This window comes from Rhinopithecus roxellana, chromosome 1 (genome assembly GCF_007565055.1).
Source record: "Rhinopithecus roxellana isolate Shanxi Qingling chromosome 1, ASM756505v1, whole genome shotgun sequence".
Classification (NCBI taxonomy): domain Eukaryota; kingdom Metazoa; phylum Chordata; class Mammalia; order Primates; family Cercopithecidae; genus Rhinopithecus; species Rhinopithecus roxellana.
The window spans coordinates 72,660,032-72,682,107 of record NC_044549.1 but is presented as its reverse complement, the minus strand read 5'-3'; the positions used below and the strand labels follow the sequence as shown (position 1 = coordinate 72,682,107).

The 22,076-nt window shown below is 36.8% G+C and overlaps 1 protein-coding gene across 19 annotated transcripts in view; it reads left to right on the top strand.

The window, feature by feature from the left end:
• The window catches only part of MAGI1 (membrane associated guanylate kinase, WW and PDZ domain containing 1), a 677,305-nt gene that overhangs the window by 569,615 nt on the left and 85,614 nt on the right, over positions 1-22,076 (top strand). For 16 of the 19 annotated variants that reach the window (XM_030923713.1, XM_030923639.1, XM_030923894.1 and 13 more), the window contains exons 6-10: positions 5,510-5,592; positions 10,601-10,636; positions 15,843-15,900; positions 18,974-19,119; positions 21,740-21,832. In XM_030923713.1, the coding sequence (XP_030779573.1) occupies positions 5,510-5,592; positions 10,601-10,636; positions 15,843-15,900; positions 18,974-19,119; positions 21,740-21,832 (416 nt within the window). The remainder of the gene's footprint in view (positions 1-5,509; positions 5,593-10,600; positions 10,637-15,842; positions 15,901-18,973; positions 19,120-21,739; positions 21,833-22,076) is intronic. The other 3 variants (XM_030923822.1, XM_030923779.1, XM_030924084.1) reach the window with 1 other exon arrangement.

Genomic DNA, 22,076 nt, shown 5'->3' with positions numbered 1-22,076 from the left:
ATAGACCAATGGAACAGAATAGAGAACCCAGAAACAAATCCGTACATCTACAGTGAACTCATTTTAGACAAAGGTGCCAGGCACACACATTGGGGAAAGGACAGTCTCTTCAATAAATGGCACTGGGAAAACTGGATATCCATATGTAGATGCATGAAACTATCCCATATCTCTCACCATATACTAAAGTCAAATCAAAATGGATTAAAGACTTTAATCTAAGACCTCCAACTATGAAACTACTAAAAGAAAACATTGGAGAAACTATCTAGGACATGGGAGCGAGCAAAGATTTCTTGAATAATACCCCATAAGCACAGGCAACCAAAGCAAAATGGACAAATGGGATCACATCAAGTTAAAAAGCTTCTGCACAGAAAAGGAAGCAAAGTGAGGAAACAACCCATATAATGGGAGAAACTATTTGCCAACTGTCCATCTGACAAAGGATTAATAACGATAATATATAGGGAATCAAACAACTCTGTGGAAAAATCTAGTACTCTGAAAAATGGGGGAAAGATCTGAGTAGACGTTTCTCAAAAGAAGACTCCAGATGGCAGACAGATATGTGAAAAGGTGCTCAACATCACTGATCATCAGAGAAATGCAAATCAAAACTACAATGAGTTATCATCTTACCCCAGTTAAAATGGGTTTTATCCAAAAGACAGGCAATAACCAATGCTGGCGAGCATGTGGAGAAAAGGAAACCTTCTCACGCTGTTAGTGGGAATGTAAATTGGTATAACCACTATGGGAAACAGTTTGGGGGTTCCTCAAAAAGAAATAGAAAACAAATAAAAAAGCCATAAAAATAGAGCTATCATATGATCCAGCAATCCATTGCTAGGTATATACCTAAAAGAAAGGAAATCAGTATATTGAAGAGATATCTGCACTCCCATGTTTATTGCAGGACTGTTCACCATAGTCATGATTTGGAAACAACCTAAATGTTCATCAACAGATAAATGGATAAAGAAAATGGAGTCCATATACCCAGTGGAGTACTGTTCTGCCGTAAAAAAGAATGAGAACCAGTCATTTGCAACAGCCTATGTGGAATTCGAGGTCATTATGTTAAGTAAAATAAGCCAGGCACAGAAAGGCAAGCTTCACATGTTCTCACTTATTTGTGGAAGCTAAAAATTAAAACAATTGAACTCATGGAGATAGAGTAGAATGATGGTTAGCAGAGGCTGGGATGGGTGGTGGGGTGGTGGTAAGGGGGAAGTGGAGATGGTTAATGGCTACAAAAAAAAATAGAAAGAATGAATAAGATCTAGTATTTGATAGCACAGCAGGGTGACTGTAATCAATAATAATGTAATTGTACATTTAAAAATAATTAAATATATATGATTGAATTGTTTGTGACACAGAGAATAAATGCTTGAGGGAGATGGTCACTTCATTCACCCTGATGTGATCATTATACATTATATGCTTGTATCAAAATATCTTCTATACCTCATAAATATATGCACCTACCATGTACCCACAAAAATTTAAAATTTAATAAATACAAGTGTGTGTCTATATACTAGCAATGAATACCTGATCACCAAAATCAAAAATAAAATATAAAGTTGCTCAGAAAAATAATACGGGTATCAGTCTAACAAAACATATATTGGATCTTATACGCTGTAAACTATAAAATGCCAGTGAAAGAAGTCAAAGAAGTTCCTTATAAATGGAGAGACATACTTAAACATGTACATGAATTTTTATAGTAAATTTGTCCACATAGCCAAAAACTAGAAATGATCCAGATGTCTTTGAGTGGTTAGACAGGCTGTGATACATTCATTCCATGGAATAATACTCAGCAATAAAAAGAATTGATTATTGATATATACAGCAATCTTGATGAAAATTATGCTGAGTGAAAGAGCCAATCATAAAGTATTACATACAATTCCATTTATATAACATTCTTTTTAAAATTGTTTTTATTTTTATTTTATTTTGAGACAATGTCTCATGGACAGACAGGAAGACTCAGAATTTAGAGAGATATCACTACTCCCCAAATGGATATACAGGTCTTATGTAATTTCTGTCAAAATCTCAGTCTTTTTGTAGATACAGACAAGTTTATTCTAAAATATAAATAGAAAGGCAAAGGAAATAGAATAGCTAAAACAATTATGAAAGGAAGAATGAAGTCATAGTAATTAGTCTGCTTGATATGAAATGTACTAATTTACATTATTGTGGCTTTATTATTTAGTCACAATAATAAAGACTGTGTGGTGTTGGTGAAGGAATAGACTCATAACTTAATGGAACAGAAGGTAGAACCCAGAAGTAGATCCACAAGTGTGCCCAACTGATTTTTGACAAAAGCAATTCAATTTGAAAGCAAGCCAATGGAGGGCAGATAGCCTTTTCAGTAAATGGCCCAGGAGCAAGTGGATGACCAGAGGCATGTAACCTAACCTCCACCTAAACCCCACACTTCATACAAAAAAATTAACCCTGAATACATCAGAGACTGAAATGTAAAACATAAGGCAATAAAACATTTAGGGAAACAGAAAACCAGAAAAATTTTGAAATACAGGGCTAGGCAAAGACACATCAAAAGCAAGATCCCTGAGAAAGAAAAAATGATAAATTCGACATCATTAAAATGAACATTTTTTGATTTGTGAAAGAGCCTGATAGAGGATGGAAGGACAGACTACAGAGAAAATATTTACAGACTCCACATCTAAAAAAGGACTGGTATGTAGAATATACAAAGGACTCTCAAAACTCTGGAGTAAAAAAAAAATCAAACCATTCAGTTAGAATGTGAACTGAAGACAGGGAGAAAGGGACAGACATTTCACTGAAAAGGGTATGTAGAGGGAAGAGATGCACATGAAAAAATTAGTTCAGCCCCGTTAGCTCTGGGGAAATGGAAATGAAAACCACAATGAGATATCATTTGCTTATTAAGATGGCTAAAGTAAAAAATAGTGACAACACTGAGTGATAGTAAAAATTCAGTGAAACTGGATCTCACATCCATTGCTGGTGGGATCGTCTGGCATTCTAGAAAAGAGTTCCTGACAAACTAAGCATGCAGCTCATACCATTCGGCAATGGCGCACATGATCATTTATCCCAGAGAAGTGAACAACTTAAATTCACACAAAAACATGTACATGAAGGTTTATAGTACATTTGTCCAAATAGCCAAAAACTAGAAATGATCCAGATGTCTTTGAGTGGTTAGACAGACTGTGATACATTCATTCCCTGGAATTTTACTCAGCAATAAAAAATAATTGATTATTGATATATATAGCAATCTTGATGAGAATTATGCTGAGTGAAAAAGCCAATCATAAAATATGACATACAATGATTCCATTTATAAAACATTCTTTTTTAAATTATTTTTATTTTTATTTTATTTTGAGACAGTGTCTCACTCTGCCACCCAGGCTAGTGCAGTGGCACAATCTCTTCTCACTGTTACCTCTGCCTCCTGGGCTCAGGTGATCCTCCTACCTCAGCCTCTCCAGTAGCTAGGACCACAGGTGCGCACCACCACACCTGGCTAGTGTGTGCCGCCACACCTGGCTAAGTTTTTTTTGTATTTTTTTGTAGAGATGGCATTTCATCACATTGCCCAGGCTGGTTTTGAACTCCTAAGCTCAAGCAAGCTGCCTGGCTTGACATTCCAAAGTGCTGGGGTTACAGGCGCGTACCACCATGCCCAGTGCTATATAACCTTCTTGAAATGACAAAATTACAGAAATAGAGGTCAGATTCGTAGTTACCAGGGATTAAGAAGAGGGTTGGGGAGAATGGTTGGAAGGGAACCAGGTGTGACTATAAAAGGGCACATGAGGGACCCCGGTGATGATGAAAATGTTTTGTATCTTGACTGTGTCAGTATCAGTATCCTAGTTGTCACAGTATACTATAGTTTTGAAGGATGTTGTTATTGATGGGTTCTAGGTAAAGGGCGTGTGGGATCTCTCTATTCTTTCTTTTAACTGAATGTGAATCTACAATTATTTTTGTTTTAAACACAGTTTTTTTTTTTCTCAATCCTGCATAATCTACTCTCCTGACAATGATTCTTGTTACTATCTTACTGCATAGGAATAGTGCAGACTATGGATTCTAGTGCAAAACTCTCTGGGTTTAATTCCCAGTTCTGTGATGTCTCAGCAGGGTGTCCTTAGACAAATTGCTTTACCTTTCTATTATCAGTTTTCTCATTTGTAATATGGGAAGCAATAATTTTAATGCTAATAATACTTCTCTCATAGGGTTATTGTAAGGATTAAATAAATTTTAACATGTAAAAGAATAGATTCTGGCAGTCATATGTGGTCACATTAAGTAGGATTGGTGGTGGTTGCTATATTACCTTTTGTTATTTTTATTTTAACACAGTTGATATGACGTGTATACATTTGCAGATTCTGTTTTTCTCTTAAGCCATATTTTTTTTTAACAATTAGTAAGATTTGAATCAAAAATAAAGAACTTTGGCAACCCCTCTGCCCTGCCAACTCCCAAATTTACAACCGAAATGTCACAGTTCAAACAAAGTTTTAAGTTACTGCCTAAACTTAATTTTTAAAAAATTTCTTGTTTTCATGTCTAGTTTGTAGCCAGAACTACTGGACTGGAGTTGTTTGTCCCACCCCCTTAGCTGCATAGTGCCCTGGGGGCTCAAGCAGAACTTTGTCCCAGCCACTACTTTGGGAAGCACAAAGGCTGAATGCTTCCAGCCATTCTGGTGACATTTCTAACATGATTGAATGACGATATCTTTGGGAATGTGTCTGTACACTTTCATATCTGCAGGGCCCCAGTCACTATCTGTTGAAATACTTCATCTAGAATTGAACTATACCCCTTAGAAGGCAGTTGAGTGACATGTTTAGCCTCTCCAAGCTTATCCTCGGCCCAGATTCTATTTATGACGAGTAATTGGGGGCTGCCATCATTATGTCCAAAGCATAATTTAGGACACTGTGATTTAATGATGTGTATTGGCAGTTTTGAGTCATTTATATGAATTGAGGTAGTTTCATGCTGTCAGGAGAATTCTTATGTAATATAATGAATGAAATAGCAGCCCTCTCTGTGAGTTTCAGCATCTAAGATTCAAATCATAGTTATATTTAAAATAAATTGAAGTTTTCTCTGTGACAAATGCGAAGTCTAAAATAATCTAGACAAGGGTAGATGGTATAGGCAAGGGGTATCATTTGCAACTCATTTTTCAAAAATGAAACTGGTATTACTTTTTAAGCTTTCAGTAATTTAATAATCATATGTTACGTAAGTAAAAAGCCTACCTAAGACCCTCCCCAAGCCATTTTATAATTCTAAACTCAGGCCGTCTTCTGGTTTGGATTTGCTGTTGGAAAGTATCTTTGTTGTGGTTAAGGAAGAAATACTCAAGAGAGTGTAATTCCGTCATGGGCTTCTTGCTTTTTTTTTGTTTTTTTCAAACAAATTCCTTATTTTTGTTTCTGGATTGCAGCCATAATACGAAAACAACATCTTGGTTAGACCCTCGGTGCCTGAACAAGCAGCAGAAGCCTCTGGAAGAGTGTGAAGATGATGGTAAGGGGCCAGGCAGGTCTTGGGTTAAGTGAATTGGGGGCACTGTTCACATGTGCAAATTTTAAAGAGTCGTAGCCAGGTCAGTCGGGTCTTAGGTTGAGTTTTTAAAAGGTAATCCGATTTCTGCTAAATGGACTGTGGTTTACAAAAGCAGGAGGAAAGTCAGAGTTGTTTCAAGAGAAGAATTTGTTTACACATGAAGACAGATGCATACTGATATCTCCATTAGGAGCAGAACAGTCAAACTGTTCAAATGAAGATACATCCTCTGTCTTCAGGAACTTAGAGAAAATTCTAGAAAGTCTCTAGGAATAAAGAAACCAGAGATGCTCTGGTCACTCACACATTCTCAGCTTTAACCCTACCTTTTAAAAGTCTTAGGGAGAAAAGTTGGGAGTTTTTCTTGAACTCTACTTATTTCACATACTTCCCTAGTCTTGGAGGTAGGGGAAACAGATCTAGATATGTTTGAGAATCTCTGTGTAACTTACAGTATACCCACAATATGTAGTAAGTGTATTCTTTTGAGACAGAGGTTGAGGTGTTACCTAGAGCACCATTCTCCCTGTTAATCTTGGAAATGAACTAACGGGCTGTAAGAGCTTTAGTTGAAAAAGTTCATTTCAAGGCTTTGGGTTTTTTAATTACTTCTCCAAAATGAAAAAAAAAAAAAAAAAAATTAAAACAGAGCTAGTGTGTCCCTTTTCAGTACACCAACGTCTATCCCAAGTTTTGCCAAAATTATTTTTTGATGTGGAAAAATGAAAAGGGAAATGGTTTGCTTTGCTCTGCTTTGCTACTCATTATTCAAGTCTGGCATGTGAATTAGTAGTATAAATATTAAATATGTATTTTACTGTAAGATAACAGAACGTTATTAATTTGTCCTATAGTGCAGAATTGTTGTATATATAAACTTAAAGATTTTTTGAAAATGCAAGGCAGTAAAGTATAATACTGTGAAAACCTTGTACTCCACGATCCTTCTATTATACATGGTTTGCAGGTTACATTAAATGACGTAGACTATTGTGTCGGTATTTATCTGAGTTACTTAAAATGGAAACAAAAGTCCTTCTAACTTAGGAGGCATGACCAAGATGCTTGTTTTATTTTGGTTGCTTTGTTTCATTCCTGAAGAAGGAATAGAACAGGTTCATTCAGCTGTGGTATTTTGCATGCTTGAGAGATAATGGACTGTACTGATTATTTCGGTATTCTGTTTAACATATAATACCAGTTGAGTATCCCTGATCCCAAAATTTGAAGTCCAAAATGCTCCAAAATTGGCCAGGCATGGTTTGGCTCACACCTGTAATCCCAGCACTTTGGGAGGCTGAGGCAGGAGGATCACTTGAGCCAAGGAGTTTGAGACCAGCCTGGGCAACATAGTGAGATCTTGACTCTACAAATAATAAAACAAAAATTAGCTGGGCGTGTTGGCATGTGCCTGTGGTCCCAGCTACTTGGGAGGCTAAGACAAAAGGATCACTTGAGCCCAAGAGTAGGAGGCTGCAGAGAGCTGTGATTGTGCCACTACACTCCAGCCTGGGTGACAGAGAGAGACCCCGTCTTAAAGAAACAAACAAAACAACAACATGCTCCAAAATACAAAACGTTTTGAGTGTCACCATGATGCTCAAAGGAAATGTTCACTGGAGCATTTTCGATCTTGGATTTTCGGATGAGGGATGCTGAGCCAGTAAGTATATTACACAAGTATCTCCCAATCTGAAAATATGCAAAATCTGAAACTCTTTTGATTCCAACCATTTTGAATAATACTCAGCCTGCACATAAATAATGAATTTTCAAAGATCAGAGCATAAAACACATTCAACCCTAAAACTTCATGGAACAATAATTTAATCATTATTTGATGCCTTATGATTTTGAAACCAATTTAGGCACTCATTACCATAGGGTCTTCAATGTCAATATCCTTTTTGTAATTATTCTGGGAATGTATGAAAATGCCTGTTAATACAATATTATAAATGATAGAATATTGCAATAGCTTTTACTGAGAAAAACTGTACATAGATTAAAAGTATTGAATAGAATTGACATTTTTGTTACCAAATCTAGTGATTTTTAATTCTTAAAATTATCTTTTTGTATTAATATTATTTCCTTTGGAACAAGAATATATTCATACCAAATGCAATTAGTTTAGTAATTATCTCTTTAATATTAGAATTCATATATTCTGTTTCTAGTAGAAATTCTATGTGTATCTGTGTGCCTGTACACACAAACAGTATAAATATATAATCAGATTATGATAAGTATCAGTTTGCGTTTTCTGTTGCCAGTTAATGCAAAGCTGCCTTGTTATTATTTATATTATAACACAAAGCAGAAAAGCATATTGGTTGCAAATATTGTCCCTGTATTTCTTTCTGTTCTCTGTAGGTCATACATATGGGGTGTAACAGTATAGCATCATACTTAATTATTGTGAAGATTTAATATGTTCTATTTCCTATCTCAGAAAATCGAGAAACTAGTTTGAGATTTTGGTGTTAGTGAATGACTCCTTCTGTCATTGTTGTGTCCAGTTCAGTTAGAAGCCCTCAACCTTGCCTTTGAACTCCAGGCCAATATTTTAATCCACCTGATTGATAATGTCAACAGTTGTCTCAAAGAGACTTCTGACTCAGTCATATTAAAACCATTAAAACTGATTATCTTTCCCCCCAAATTTGGTCCTCTCTAAGTGTTTCCTGTCTCCATTCCTGGTGAATTTATGCATACTCAAAATTCCCCCTTGAGCTGTCACTTTTTTTCACACCTATTTCTAACCTGTGAACCAGCTAAATTCACTTGGCATCCTAAATATCTCTTGGATCCATTCACTATTTTTTTCACCACATCTACCATTCTCCTCTGGGGTCATGCTCATCTCCCATACAGACTCTTTTCACTCTCCTTTTTATGTTGCACTCCGAGCAATCTTTTAAAATGTAAATGTGATGATGTTATCACTGACAACCTCCACAGGGTCTGCTTAGGAAATGCCAAGTCCATAGCTTGCTTCTCTGAGCCCTGTGTGGTCAACCTCTCTAGGTTTTCTCACACTATTTCTCTGCTCTCTGCTCTTCATCCCCACTAGTGCTCATTGAGTTCCTGCCTCATGTCAGTTAAATGTGCATTTCTATCTTAGAATACCCTTACATTTCACTATACTCTTACATTTCACAATAGTTATTGAATACTTTCTGTATGTCACATGCATCCTAGGTATGCGAATGTATCAATGAATACAACAGACATTAAACTTTGCATATCCTTCAGGTTATATTTCAGGGAATTTTTCCATGACTTTGCCCCCAAAGATATGATTAGGTCACTCATGTATCTTACTCTATTGAGAACTTATCATGATTTTAATTTTAGTTTTATTCGTGTGAGCTTTGGATTTGTCTCCTGTTCTGGAAAAGCAGAGATGTCTGATTGTGTTTTTTGAGACAGAGTCTTGCTCTGTTACCCAGGCTGGAGTGCAGTGGCACAATCTCTGTTCACTGCAACCTCTGCCTCCCTATTCAAGTGATTATCCTGTCTCAGCCTCCCGAGTAGCTGGGATTACAGGTGAGTGCCACATGCCTAATTTTTTTGTATTTTTAATAGAGTCGGGGTTTCACCATGTTGGCCAGGCTGGTCTCGAACTCCCGACCTCAGGTGATCCACCCGCCTTGGCCTCCCAAAGTGCTGGGATTACAGGCGTGAGACACCATGGCTGGCCCCTGATTGTGTTCATTTTGATATGTCACCTAGCATAGTGACTGGCAAGACCTATTTATCATAGGTCTTGATAAATAACTACTGAAGAAGTGAACAAATGCTCCCAAAGACATTAGATAATATACAAATGGGCATTTTCACAGGTAACTTTGTGTAAACTAGATTCTCCTTTTAAGAAACGGTGCCAATCAAAACTTATCATTGGCATTGGGATCATTTTTAAGTTAAGAGTTTACAAGGTGTCTAGGCCCATGTTGGTTATTTAAGTCAATCATTGATTGATTGGTTCATTCATTCATTCATCAGCAAATATTTAGCACCTAACATGTGCAGAAAGCTACACTGGGCACTGAGCCTGTTGTGGTGGTGAAAATAGGCTCGATCCCTGTGTTTGTGAAGCTTGTGGGAGCCACTTGCCCTATAGCTGGGGAAACATGATGTATGAAATGATTTTTGTGTGTTCTCCTATGTTTCCTTCTCAGTAATAATAAAATGTTTTACTGACAGCAAGAGAGGAGGTCAAGAACGGAAAGGATTTGGACTTGTTTTGCTCACTGAAATTTTTGAGGACATTTTAATTCTAATATTTCTGAGCTGCTTGACTTAGAAAGTGTGTGTGTGTGTGTGTGTGTTCTCACAAAAACAGTAAAATGCCTCCCAACACTCCTTCAGGGCAGTTTTCAAGGCTTTCTTCCTTGATATATTTTATCTTGACATAATTCATCTTTCCAGCTCCTTTTTGAAAGACATCAAAGTTAGCTCATTATACAGTCCACACTCTCAATTTGACCTCACCTTCCATTTTTCAAGCAGCACTGTTACTTGTAAGTTAAATAATGCTTTAATTGTGAGTATAATTGCCTCACTGATTAGAGGATTATTGAAGGATTAAAAGGACTGATATTGAAAGGTCTGACAGCTTTGTTTACTCCCAATAAGGTCTGTAATAAGTGACTTCCCACTTAAGAACATTGAAACCGCAAAGGTATTTGTCATCTTTTACAACCAATCAAATCCTATTTTGACATGCAAGGAAATGAGCCATATAATTATTTTGCCAATATCAGCTCTTCCTGTTTTGTGATTTACACTGAGGTCGCGAGTTTACTATCCAAGCCAATGAAATAAGCCACAATGCAGGTAAGGACGAACTAGAGTGATGTGTTTGCTGCTGTTTTCCTGAGGAGATTTCCTTTCTTGGTGCTGGTGTCTGAATTTTGCTTTCTCTCTTTTCTGTCTCATTCCTGCTATTCCTTTGGAGAAGAAGGGGTACACACCGAGGAGCTGGACAGTGAACTAGGTAAACCCTTCCTGCCTGCTGCTGCTGCATGACACCTGCATGACATGGCCTGCATGGTTTTTTCCCCAGTGAATTGCTTAATCCCTCTGTTTCTTTAGTTTGCACTCTTCCAGTTATGATTTTCGTTCTAGCTTATCCAGGAAAGGTCAGTCTCACAACCTGCGTGTCTGACTGCAGGCATCACGCAGAGTTGTAATATATTATGTTTACAAAGAAAATGTCTGACTGAACAGAGACTAGAATGAGAGTTAGCAAATTGGTAATAGGTAGTCTTGTAAAGTGAGGATTGGGAAAGAATCGAAGAGATGCTTGCTGTGTCCCTTGAACTTCCGCGTAACCTGTCTCAGTCTTATTTCTTTATTTGTTTGGTGTGGATGGTTTTTTGGGTAATACAAAAAAGCCAAGCAGAACAAACAGAAATCTATTAAGACTAGTTTAAGGAGCATTATAGGAGCACTTGCAATAAAAGAAGGTCACTGAGGAATTGAATAGTTAAGTCTTAGGATCATGTTGTTATTACATCATAGACAACATGTTGTTGACCTTGCCGTTATAGTGAGTGGTTGTTTATATAGTGATGCAGCACCTATATGTACTGTTTGCCTTAGAGTTGTGCCAATGCAAATCAAGTCTTGACTACTCTAGTTATTGTTTAGGAATAATTCATGCTAGCAGATGACGCCAAATTCTTGTTTCTTTGCTATTGGAATATATTGAATTATGTTCACTATTAAGTTCAGTCCTTTTATGTTCAACCTTGAACAACATTAAAATTAGTTTGCATTCCATCTGATACATTTGCTGATGGATAGATAGGAAAGCATAAATTTCAGCTAAATTGCAGATGAAAGCCTCGGCTGATGGGAAGATTCTTTAGCAATTGAATATTGTTTAAGTAGAAGATTGTTTAACATCAGTATGAGTGGAACTGTAGGAAGATTATTGAATCTGCCTGGCATTTTTGAGATTGCCTGAAGACCTGAAAATACAAATCTATTTAATACAGATTATTGTATTCATTTGATTTTCTTTATTTTTGTCACATGAGATAAAGATAATCTGTCTTGGTTGGCTAGAATTATGATAGAATAGAACCAGGCTCTGTTTTTTGTAACATTTGAAACGTATCTGTTGTAATTGATGCACATACCAACAATGGTCGATAACTATTGATCGATCTATTTTTAAAGATGTTTAATAAGTTGTTTTTGTGGTCATTGTAAGAGGAATGACTTAAGGTTCACCCTGAATGATAGAACAATTTGAAACTAATTTGATCGAAAAAAGAATTTGTCAATCCAATGATATTAGTTAAAGTAATTGAAAGAGACAGAAATAGGTTTTCCAGACACAAAATGAGTGTCTTAATCATTTGTTCAGCCAATTTCAACTACTCTTGCTACCTGAGTAATATGTGTGAGAGATCGCTCTGCTGTCTGCTGGCAGCCAGTGGAGATAGCACAGCTGTGTACAGGGGCACAACCTTATTTGCTTCTCTGGAAATTTGAATTTGAAATTTTCAGGAAAGAAGTTTCTGAATTTTACCCACATGTAACTGTGATATCGTGGAGACTTGCTTATGCTGTTAAAGACTCTAAACATGAGTTGTCTTGGCTTTCTCTGGGTTCAGATCAAGCTGTCTGACTCCCCTGCTTACTGGCTATGCAAACTTCGAGAAGCTATTCACCTTCTTTTAGCTTCCCTTTCCTTATCCATAAAGAGGGGCGAAAGAGGAGCTCCCATGGTCCTTATGAGGGGATTTAATGAAAGTGTGTTTTATTATTTGTCCCTGTGATCAACACATGCTATTAGCTATTTGCAACTTTATTATTTATTACCTAATTTCCTCTTCTTGGATTTTTCCATACTTCCTTTTGGTACTTTTTTCCGTTAACACAGCACAAGGGAGGAATGTGTTCTATACTATAGAAATGACCCAAATGTGTTCTTATAGGAAGGGTAGAGATTAAAAAAAAAAAAAAAAAAAAAAAAAAAACCTTTGATTTTTGCCTGCACATGTCCACTGTGTAAAGAGTAGCACACGTGCACACACACTGTTTTCTGTTGCATTCACTTCAGATTCTGTTGACAAGCTCACTGCTCATTTTCTTAATAAGAGGGTCCTAATTTCAAACAATAGCAACTGTCAGGTTTTCAGTGAACAATGCAATTCCAGATGTGACAAGGAAACCCTCTTTGTAATCGGCCTCTGAGAGGCGTGGGCAGTTGGCTTGGGTGTTGGACACAGATCATTTGATTATAGAGTTGTCATTTCTGAACTCTGTTGTTTGAGCTGGGTCAGTTGCTCTATTATGTACTTTGGTTTGCAGAATTTATCACATCCTTTGCAGAATCTCCCCAGAATTAAAAAGCACCTGCAGAACCTTCTTTTGGAATTATAGGGTGTTCGTATGGTGAAAGCAACTAGGGGAGATAGAGCCAAGAAAATAAATTCTCCTCCCAACCAAAACTAAGTCACAGTTTTGAAATGTATCTCTGGTTTTGAACATGATTTTCAATCTATACACAGACAAATCTCTTTGAAAAGAACTTAGAATCTTTGCTCAGTATTTGCTCTGTGGAGACAAAATAGTGCAGCATGAGACTTTCAGAGGCAGGAGTAGCAAGTACACAGGCCACAGACATCTGTCTTATTCCTTTTGTGCTTTTCTGGAACAGCTGCGATTTGTGGGCACTTTCTATGTACCAGGAACTGTGCTAAGTGTTTAGAAGTATCCGTGTTTAATCTAGCATTGACTTTTGAGGTAAACCCAGGAGAAAGATACGGTTCAGAGATGTTAAGTAAGTAGCCCAAAGCCACAGAATAGTAGGCCTAAATGAAAGAACTAAAGCTCAATCTTATATCTGGACAATGCCAAAAGGATCTTAGCCACCTGAAATCTCTGTGATAGGTTGTGCAGTCTCATCTGCTCCCTGACTGTGGTTAATCATATGAGGATTCCTTTTTAAGAGTCTTTAGAGTGTTTGCTTAAAAAATTATAATGTCATTATTTTCTGGACTTAAATGTTTTATACCTTTTTCAGTTTTTTAGAACCAAATGACAAATTCTAGGACAAATATCTTCCTATTTAAAATCGATGACCCATTTCTATTTTAAGCATTAGGAGACTAATTTCTATGATTAAGTTAATCACCACACTGGAAGTGAGAAACTATCTTTTCAGTTTCTGGAGTTTGCTCATCTGTTCCAAAAGATGTGTTTAAACTGACAAGTGTCCAGAGATGCTAGTTGACTGGCCCCATTTTTCAACTCTAGAATATTAAGTTGTTGACTAGGCACTAGGAAAGAAGTCACGGGTACCTTCTTTTCTAGTACTCTCCTCGGATCTCCATCAAAGCACATACCACGTGGCTGAATTTTCTGCTTAGATGATGCACTTGCGTTTGTCTTCGTGTCCCTGGTGCCTAACATACCCTCAGGCAAACAGTAGGCATTCAACAAATGTTTGTCAAATTAATAATTGAGTAACTTGAAAGCTTAATATTTCCCCTTTTTTATCTAAAGATAATCAGGCCACATATTTCAGGTTGCAGATTTTGAAAAGAGATGGTATTTCTATGAAAGTTAATGCAGTCTCCTCACACCCACCTACTCTTCTGCCCTGAACAAATGTATGACTGTGCACCAATTTGCATTTTTTTAATCTTCGATTTCCCAACTCTTTGGAAATATTTTCCTGGTTCATTTTCATTTAAATGGTAATTTCCAGCTTTGTAAGGGGAAAGCATTTCCCAGGCATTTAATTTGCATCGGTCCGCAAGACTCAGTATATAAAAATGCCGAGTTGTATCAACATCTGCGAATTGGACCTGTCTTGCATTTTAGTAGCTTATGTGTCCTACAAGTCAAAGACTTCTTTAAAACCTGCTAAATGTTTTTTCTTTTTAATTTAGAAGAAAAGAGGGGAAAACCTGTCTCTTTGTTTGCAAACAAGTAACATGTGGAGCAAAAACCATGAAATTAATGTCTCTTGATGTGCAGCCAAATCTGAAGAAAACATAAACTTTAAGTAATTAGTCTGTATAAGTTTGTGTACATGTGCATGCCTCCACCTCAGTCTGGAACTGTTTGTAGCATATATAAGCCTTCTGCCCTGATGACATGATCATTATTTAAATTAGTGACCACATGATTCCTTGAATTAAACAAAAATCTATTTCAAATATTTCAAGTCTGTAGTATTCTATCAAAGTTGGTCTTAATACCTACTTCTAGGACTAATTATTCACTTTAGAGTGTGGTATTACGTAAGTTTGCCTTGACTACATATCAGGGAAGCTTTAAAATTAAGTTGAATAACTGTTGTTCTGCCTGAAAGGATTGTTTAATGACAAAAAAACACAACCTAGTCCCTTCTTTCACCAAGTAAAATAATATGGTGCAGTGGGCCTTTCCACAACAGATTCCTGTTCAGACAGAACTATTACCTGTTTAATAAAGTTTTGGCCTTTGATATGAAACCTTAGGAAGTTCTGTAGAGCGTGGTTGAGTTTTGAGAAAGGCACATACATCCCCTAGTGTGATGGTACCACCACATTTAAAGAAATAAAATCGTCCACCTTAGATAATGAGCTTTCCGGGATCAGGAGCTGTGTTACTGCTTTCACAGGTTAAGTGCTGGGAACGATGGGCCAGCCCAGAGATAGCAATTGAGTGATAGATGTGTGCAGTTCAAAAACTCAACTGCATTTTCATTAGGAACAAGGAGAAAATAAGATGCAGATTTTATTTTATTTCAAGGAGAGCAAAGCAACACTACTGTACTGAAAATGAAACATTAATTTTCATCCATTTTTGCTTGTGTAATAAGATGGCCTAGAAACAAAATGAGAAAACTGTGAACATTTAAGATAGGAACTATGCATTCAAGGCAAGTTTAACCTATATTTTCATTAAAATCTAATTTAATAGTGATTTAGAATAAAGGCATCTGGGGCTGCATTTTATTAAATTTTATTTTCTTGCATTAAATACCAGTCAGTAGATGAAGAATTGCTCTTCATGTAGAAAAATACACTGATAAAATAATAGATACTTTTTTTTTTTTGGTTAGGATATACAGCTTTAATTGGATTTAAAGCATTTTTATGAGTCTTCCTCTTTTTGCCTAACTCAGTTGTTGAAAATACCCAGGCTCTTCAATAATATGCTCTTCTTGCCCTAAATATTCTTTTATTTTTCAGAACTGCCTGCTGGTTGGGAAAAGATTGAAGACCCTGTCTATGGTATCTACTATGTAGAGTAAGTGCCCATTCACAATCCACACATTAGTTTATACCTCTCTATAATTATGTACATTTGTGTTAAGTACAGCCTGACGTCATTAAAAGGCACAAACCAATTAACAATGTTAATTTTATGATGAAAATATGTATGCATATTTTAATGAATGAGAAAATATTCAATAAATCTGAAAATAGCAAATCATATTATTAAATTCACATGGACAGGATCCATGTCTTTTGTTCACCACTGCATCACAAAGGCCCAACATGGTCCTGGCATATGGCAGGTACTTAGTGAGTATTAGTTGAATGAATGAATGAGAAAAGCCAGGATTCAGTAGACCAGATGAAGAGGGATTGTTTATCTTTACAAGGAGTATCTGATTTGTCTACTTTTTGCTCTGCCCAGGTCTTAACTCCTTAGCGATTACTTCTTTATTCATTCATACATTCCAAAAGGTTCAGCCAGGTAATTTATGAAATGTTGCCAGGATTGAGGAGGAAATGGAGAACTAGCCTAGGACGCAGACCTTGTGTGTTTCTTTGTTTCTCTCTTGCCTGAGGTTCTTGTTTCCCATTTTTAAAAGTCTAAAACCCTCGTGACTTCTTTATTGTGTGCCTTATTCTAGCATTGGGCTCCCACTTTTTCCTTTCATCAAAACTGTTGATTGATAGGATGATACTAAAAGAAACCAAAGGTTAGGCCATTGAAAAAAAAAAAAAAAGCTTTGTATTATATAACTTCCTCTGAGAAAAGTGAGAGGTAACAAATAAAAGTTCCTTCAAAAGAAGCAAATGCCATATAAATGTTGTAGAAACATAATCCTACCTGCCACACTGAAGATGTAACTATCATATTTTCTTTCCTTTTTGCTGCTGGTGATGAAAAGTCATTTGTATAATACCCTGGTGATAAGAACATAAGACAAAAAAAGTGCCAGGCCATAAAATAGATGCCCAGCATCTTATTGTAAAAATTATGAGTTCAATATAGCAAGTGTCCTTGGCCAATACTAACTTTCACCTCCACTTTGCCTGACAAGAGGGATTGGTAATATGGGGCATCAGAGAGGCAAACTTGGCTGTCCCTCTCACCCTCAGAAAATAAATTTCTGTTGTGTGCCCCAAAGATCATCTTTCTCACAGATGTACTGTGGGGTTTTTACTATATGAAGCTTGTTTTGAATTGTCCCTCAACTAGTTTATGCATTAAGAGAGAGCAGGAACAGATAACAAAAGCTTTGATGGGTGAAGACACAAGTTGTTATCTTACAATACAGTTCTCCCTGTGTCTTTTCAGACTTATGTGCCTGTTAGTGGTAGACTATTTCTTAGAATGAAATTGCTGCAAGAATTAGGAAATAAACATGTAGGCCTTTAATAAAAATTAAGAGCAATCAGTCTATCCATTCTATTGATAAACCTGCTTAAAAAAATAAAGCCTAGCTTTTTAAAAAACTTAAGAGTTCTAAATAATCATAATAGTATGCTTCTAAACTTCTAATAAACTATTATTTTGAATTAAGAAAAATAAGTCTGGGCATGGTGGCTCATGCCTGTAATCCCAGCATTTTGGGAGGCCAGAGGAGGTGGATCATTTGAGGTCAGGAGTTCAAGACCAGCCTGGTCTGCATAGTGAAACCCCATTTCTACTGAAAATAACAAAAATTAACCAGGTATGGTGATGCACACTTGTAATCTCAGCTACTCGGGAGGCTGAGGCAGGAGAATCGCTTGAACCTGGGAGGCAGAAGTTGCAGTGAGCCAAGATCGCACCACTGCACTCCAGCCTGGGTGACAGAGAGAGACTCTGTCTCAAAAAAAAAAAAAAAAGAAAGAAAAACATATATGTATATGCTTACGTTGTGTGTGTATATATATGGTGTATATGTGTGTGTATATATACATACATATACATATATTTGGTGTGTGTGTATATATACATACATATACATATATTTGGTGTGTGTGTATATATACACACATATACATATATATGATGTGTGTGTATATATATACACACACACATATATGGTGGCATGTGCCACCATACCCGGCTAATTTTGGTATTTTTAATAGAGATGGGGTTTCACCATGTAGGCCAGGCTGGTCTCAAACTCCTGACCTCATACATGTGTGTGTGTGTGTGTATACATATATACACACATATATATGTGTGTGTGTATACATATATATACACACACACACATATGTGTACATACACTAAATAAGGCCATAGCAAAAAAAATATCTGTATATGTATGCTTATAGAGGTGTGTGTATGTGTATGTGTAGTTTTCATTTTGCCATGCAGGGCCTAATTAGTTTTGTAGCTATCTAAGTGTTTGGATCTTTGTCATTTTGAGCACATCACGTCTACTTAGTTAACTTTATTTGGAGTCTCTCTGCCTAAGGCCTGTACTTTTAATTGTGCCTCCATGTTTAGTGATCAAAATAGTTAACAGATGTGAGTCGAGTTCTTTGTTTAACTTCATTGTTTGGATGAATGCTTATGCTTCTGTGAACCCTACTGTAGACAGTTACACAGCAGTTCTGGCATTGTATGTTATAGACAGTGTCACACAGCCACTTTAATCTTATTTTTCAATAATTCCTTAATCTACTTCTTGTTGAATTAAAGCAGCTTCTCCTGTCAGGTGGTATCTTGGACATTTGGAAGGGGGTCAGTGGTTAAAATCCTGGGATTTGAAAGCAGAAAACCCTGAGCTTGCATGCCTGTTTACTGCTTACTAGCTATATTATGCTAGATGAATTATTTAACTGCCCAGACACTTACTTTCCTTATTCATAAGATATGAATAAAAATAGGACTTACCTCCTGGCATTTACTGAGGAGTTTTAAATAAAATGCATATAAAACTAGTAGCCAGTGCTTAGTGCATATAAGCAGTCAGTAATGGAAACTTTTCATTTTTATTTCCTCTTTCTAACTGAGCATTTTAACACACAAGGGTTAGCATCTCAGACCACCTGCTTTGCTCAGTTTGAATCCAGGGACTTGGTCTGATTGGCATTTTGCTGGTGGGATGAAGTGTTTCAAGCTGAATACTATTTGCTGTCTTCCCCAGCCACATCAACAGGAAGACACAATATGAGAACCCAGTTCTTGAAGCCAAACGGAAGAGGCAGCTTGAGCAGCAGCAGCAGCAGCAGCAGCAGCAACAGCAGCAGCAGCAGCAGCAGCAACAGCAACAGCAGCAGCAGCAGACAGAAGGTTGGCCTCTCCTCAAGGCTTTTTCTTGAGCAGGGGAGCATGGGGCGAAATCTGAGCGCTGACACCCTCGTGTGGTCAGAACTGGCCTTGATGATTGAGTCCTCTCTTGCCACACTGAAGAGTTAACGTCCTGTGGGGAGGAAGAGAACCCCATCTCCATGTTCCTCTGGATGGCCAAAGTGGAGATCCTAATTCAAAGGCACCCAAATCTCCCCTTTAATTTAGAAAGGAGCATCATTAGATCAGAGAACTTTGGGGAAGTTGTTTTCTTGCCCCCGCAGTATTTGCATTGCAACTGGTAGCTAAATCCAAACCACTTTTAGCATTTTTACTTTAAGTGGAGTTACTGGGCATGAAACTAACTTTTAATTTTAGGAACATTACATGTACAGAATCAGAAAGAGCTGGTAGTTTGGGGTGCTTTTTAAAAATTACAGACTAATTCATGCTGTTTGTAAAAATATGGGCAGTTCAGGAGTATAGAACATTAAATTCTCCCCTGCTTACCCCCTTCCCATTTTTGGAGATAAGCCCTGTGCAGAAATTTTCTAGGGATATACATATATGCATATTTTAATAAAAATCTTACGATAATTTATACATATATAGTACGTATGTGAGACCTCTTTTCTCACTTTTTATTTCTTGCACGTATTTCAAAGTTAGCTAATATAGATTTAGCTTATACTTTTTAATGGTTACATAATGTTCCATTTTATGAATGCCTCTGCTTTATTTAACCATTCATTTATTACTAGATACTCTGGCTTTCCCCACTTTTTCATTGTGATCTTTTGGAATCATAAGCTTAATACTCTCCTCAATATAATATGTGAATATGAAACAGAATATCAAGTGTAATGCTTCTGTTACTATAATATTGAATATAATACATACAAACCATAGCCTACAGGTTGGCAAACTTTTTCTGTAAGTAGCCAGATAATAAATATTTTAGGCTTCGTGATTCATACAGTCTCTGTAAGAACTACTCACCTCAGCCAATGTAGTATGCAAATAGCTGTAGACAATACGTAAATGAATAGATGTAGCTGTGTTCAAATAAAGCTTTATGGGCACTGTAATTTGAACTTCACGTCATTTTCATATGTCACAAAGTATTCTCCTTTTTATTACTTTTCAACCATTTGAAAATGTAAGTTATTCTTGGCTCACAGGCTATATCTAAACAGGAATTGGCCCCAGATTGGCTAGTGGGCCATAGTTTGCCAACCACTGCCCTGGACTGTACAGGTTAGAGAGAGTAGGTATGTGTGTCTATGTATATTCACCCATTGAAATGTTATCTACCTTAGTCTCTTTTCTAGCTAAAAAGAACTCTTCTCATATACATTTAGTAGGTACAAATGCAGCTTTTGACACATGGGTATATTAAGTGGTGGTGAAGTGTGGAGTTTTAGTGTAGCCATTACCCAAATAGTATACGTTGTACCCATTAAGTAGTTTATCATCCTTCATCCCCCTCCAACCCTTCCAAGTTGCCATGGTCTCTTATTCTACACTCCATGTCCATGAGTACACATTATTTAGCTCCCACTCATAAGTGAGGACATGTGATATTTGACTTTCTGTTTCTGAGTTGTTTCACTTAAGATAATGGCCTCTAGTTCCATTCATGTTGCTGGAAAAGACTTATACTTTTATTCTCTTTTTTATGGCTGAGTAGTGTTCCATGACATACCACATTTTCTTTATCCAGTCATCCACTGATGGACACTTAGGTTGATTCTGTATCTTTGCTATTGTGAATAGTGCTGCAGTAAACATACAAGTGTAGGTATCATTTTGATAGAATGATTTCTTTTTCTTCAGGTAGATACCCAGTAGTGGGATTGCTGGATGGTGTGGTGGTTCTGTAGAGGGTGCAGTCATTTACATTCTCACTGACGGTGTATAAGCATTCCCTTTTCCCCACATCCTTATCAACATTTGTTGTTTTTTGTCTAAAAAGAATTTTTTAAATGTATCTTTCCTGAGCTGATAAAACTTGGTAGTGTTAGAAAGTGTCGTTTGCAAATGAGAATGTACGATTGAAAGTGTTAGCTGAGCTGGAAGTGATTCTGGGGTGCCATCTCAAGGGTCACTCACTGTGAGTTATGTCTGGCCTTCCAAGGGGAATAAGATTACAATTAGGACCCGGGAGTATTTGTAATAGGTCTCGTTTGGATTTCAGAGATAGCAGAAGAGAGCACTATTAGCAGTCTGCTGAAATCTACCTTCATCTTCCTCCCTACCTAAGCCAAGCTGGCCTCAGCAGCCCAGCTCATGTCTCAATCACATTAGAGAAATTTCTCCCTTATACACCTGCCATTAGTTGACTGTATATCTTTCCTAACAGTTTTTAACTGACGTTACTTTGGACTTTCCAGCCAGAGAGAACTGGAGTTTTTATTCATTATATCATAATATTTCTTTCCCAAAACGTCTTAGACAAGAAAAAAAGAGCTTCATACAGTGAGGTCAGATAACAACTTCTTTTTAATCTAAGCTATCTGCCCTTGGTATATTGCTTTGGATATTATTAATAATAAGGTGAATCATAAGGAAGTCAATGAGCCATTTGAAGGAAAAATAGGAAACTTTCTTTTCTTTTTCATAGAATGGACAGAAGATCACTCAGCCCTTGTGCCTCCTGTTATTCCAAACCACCCCCCAAGCAATCCAGAGCCAGCCAGAGAAGCTCCACTTCAGGGTAAAGTACTTGTTTTTCTAATTGTGTTATGGTTTTAGCTCAAAATCTAATTTTTTAAAAGATATTTTGAAAAGTGCAATCTCGTAACCCCCAAGTCATTCCTTTGATAGTGAAAACCATAAATAATAAAAGCAATGATAAATGTATTGTTAGACTTGTCAAGAAAAATTAGGAATCTTCCTGAATAATTTTTTCCAACTATTTGTAATATTTTAAAAATAAAGACTACTTGTTAAATGATCAT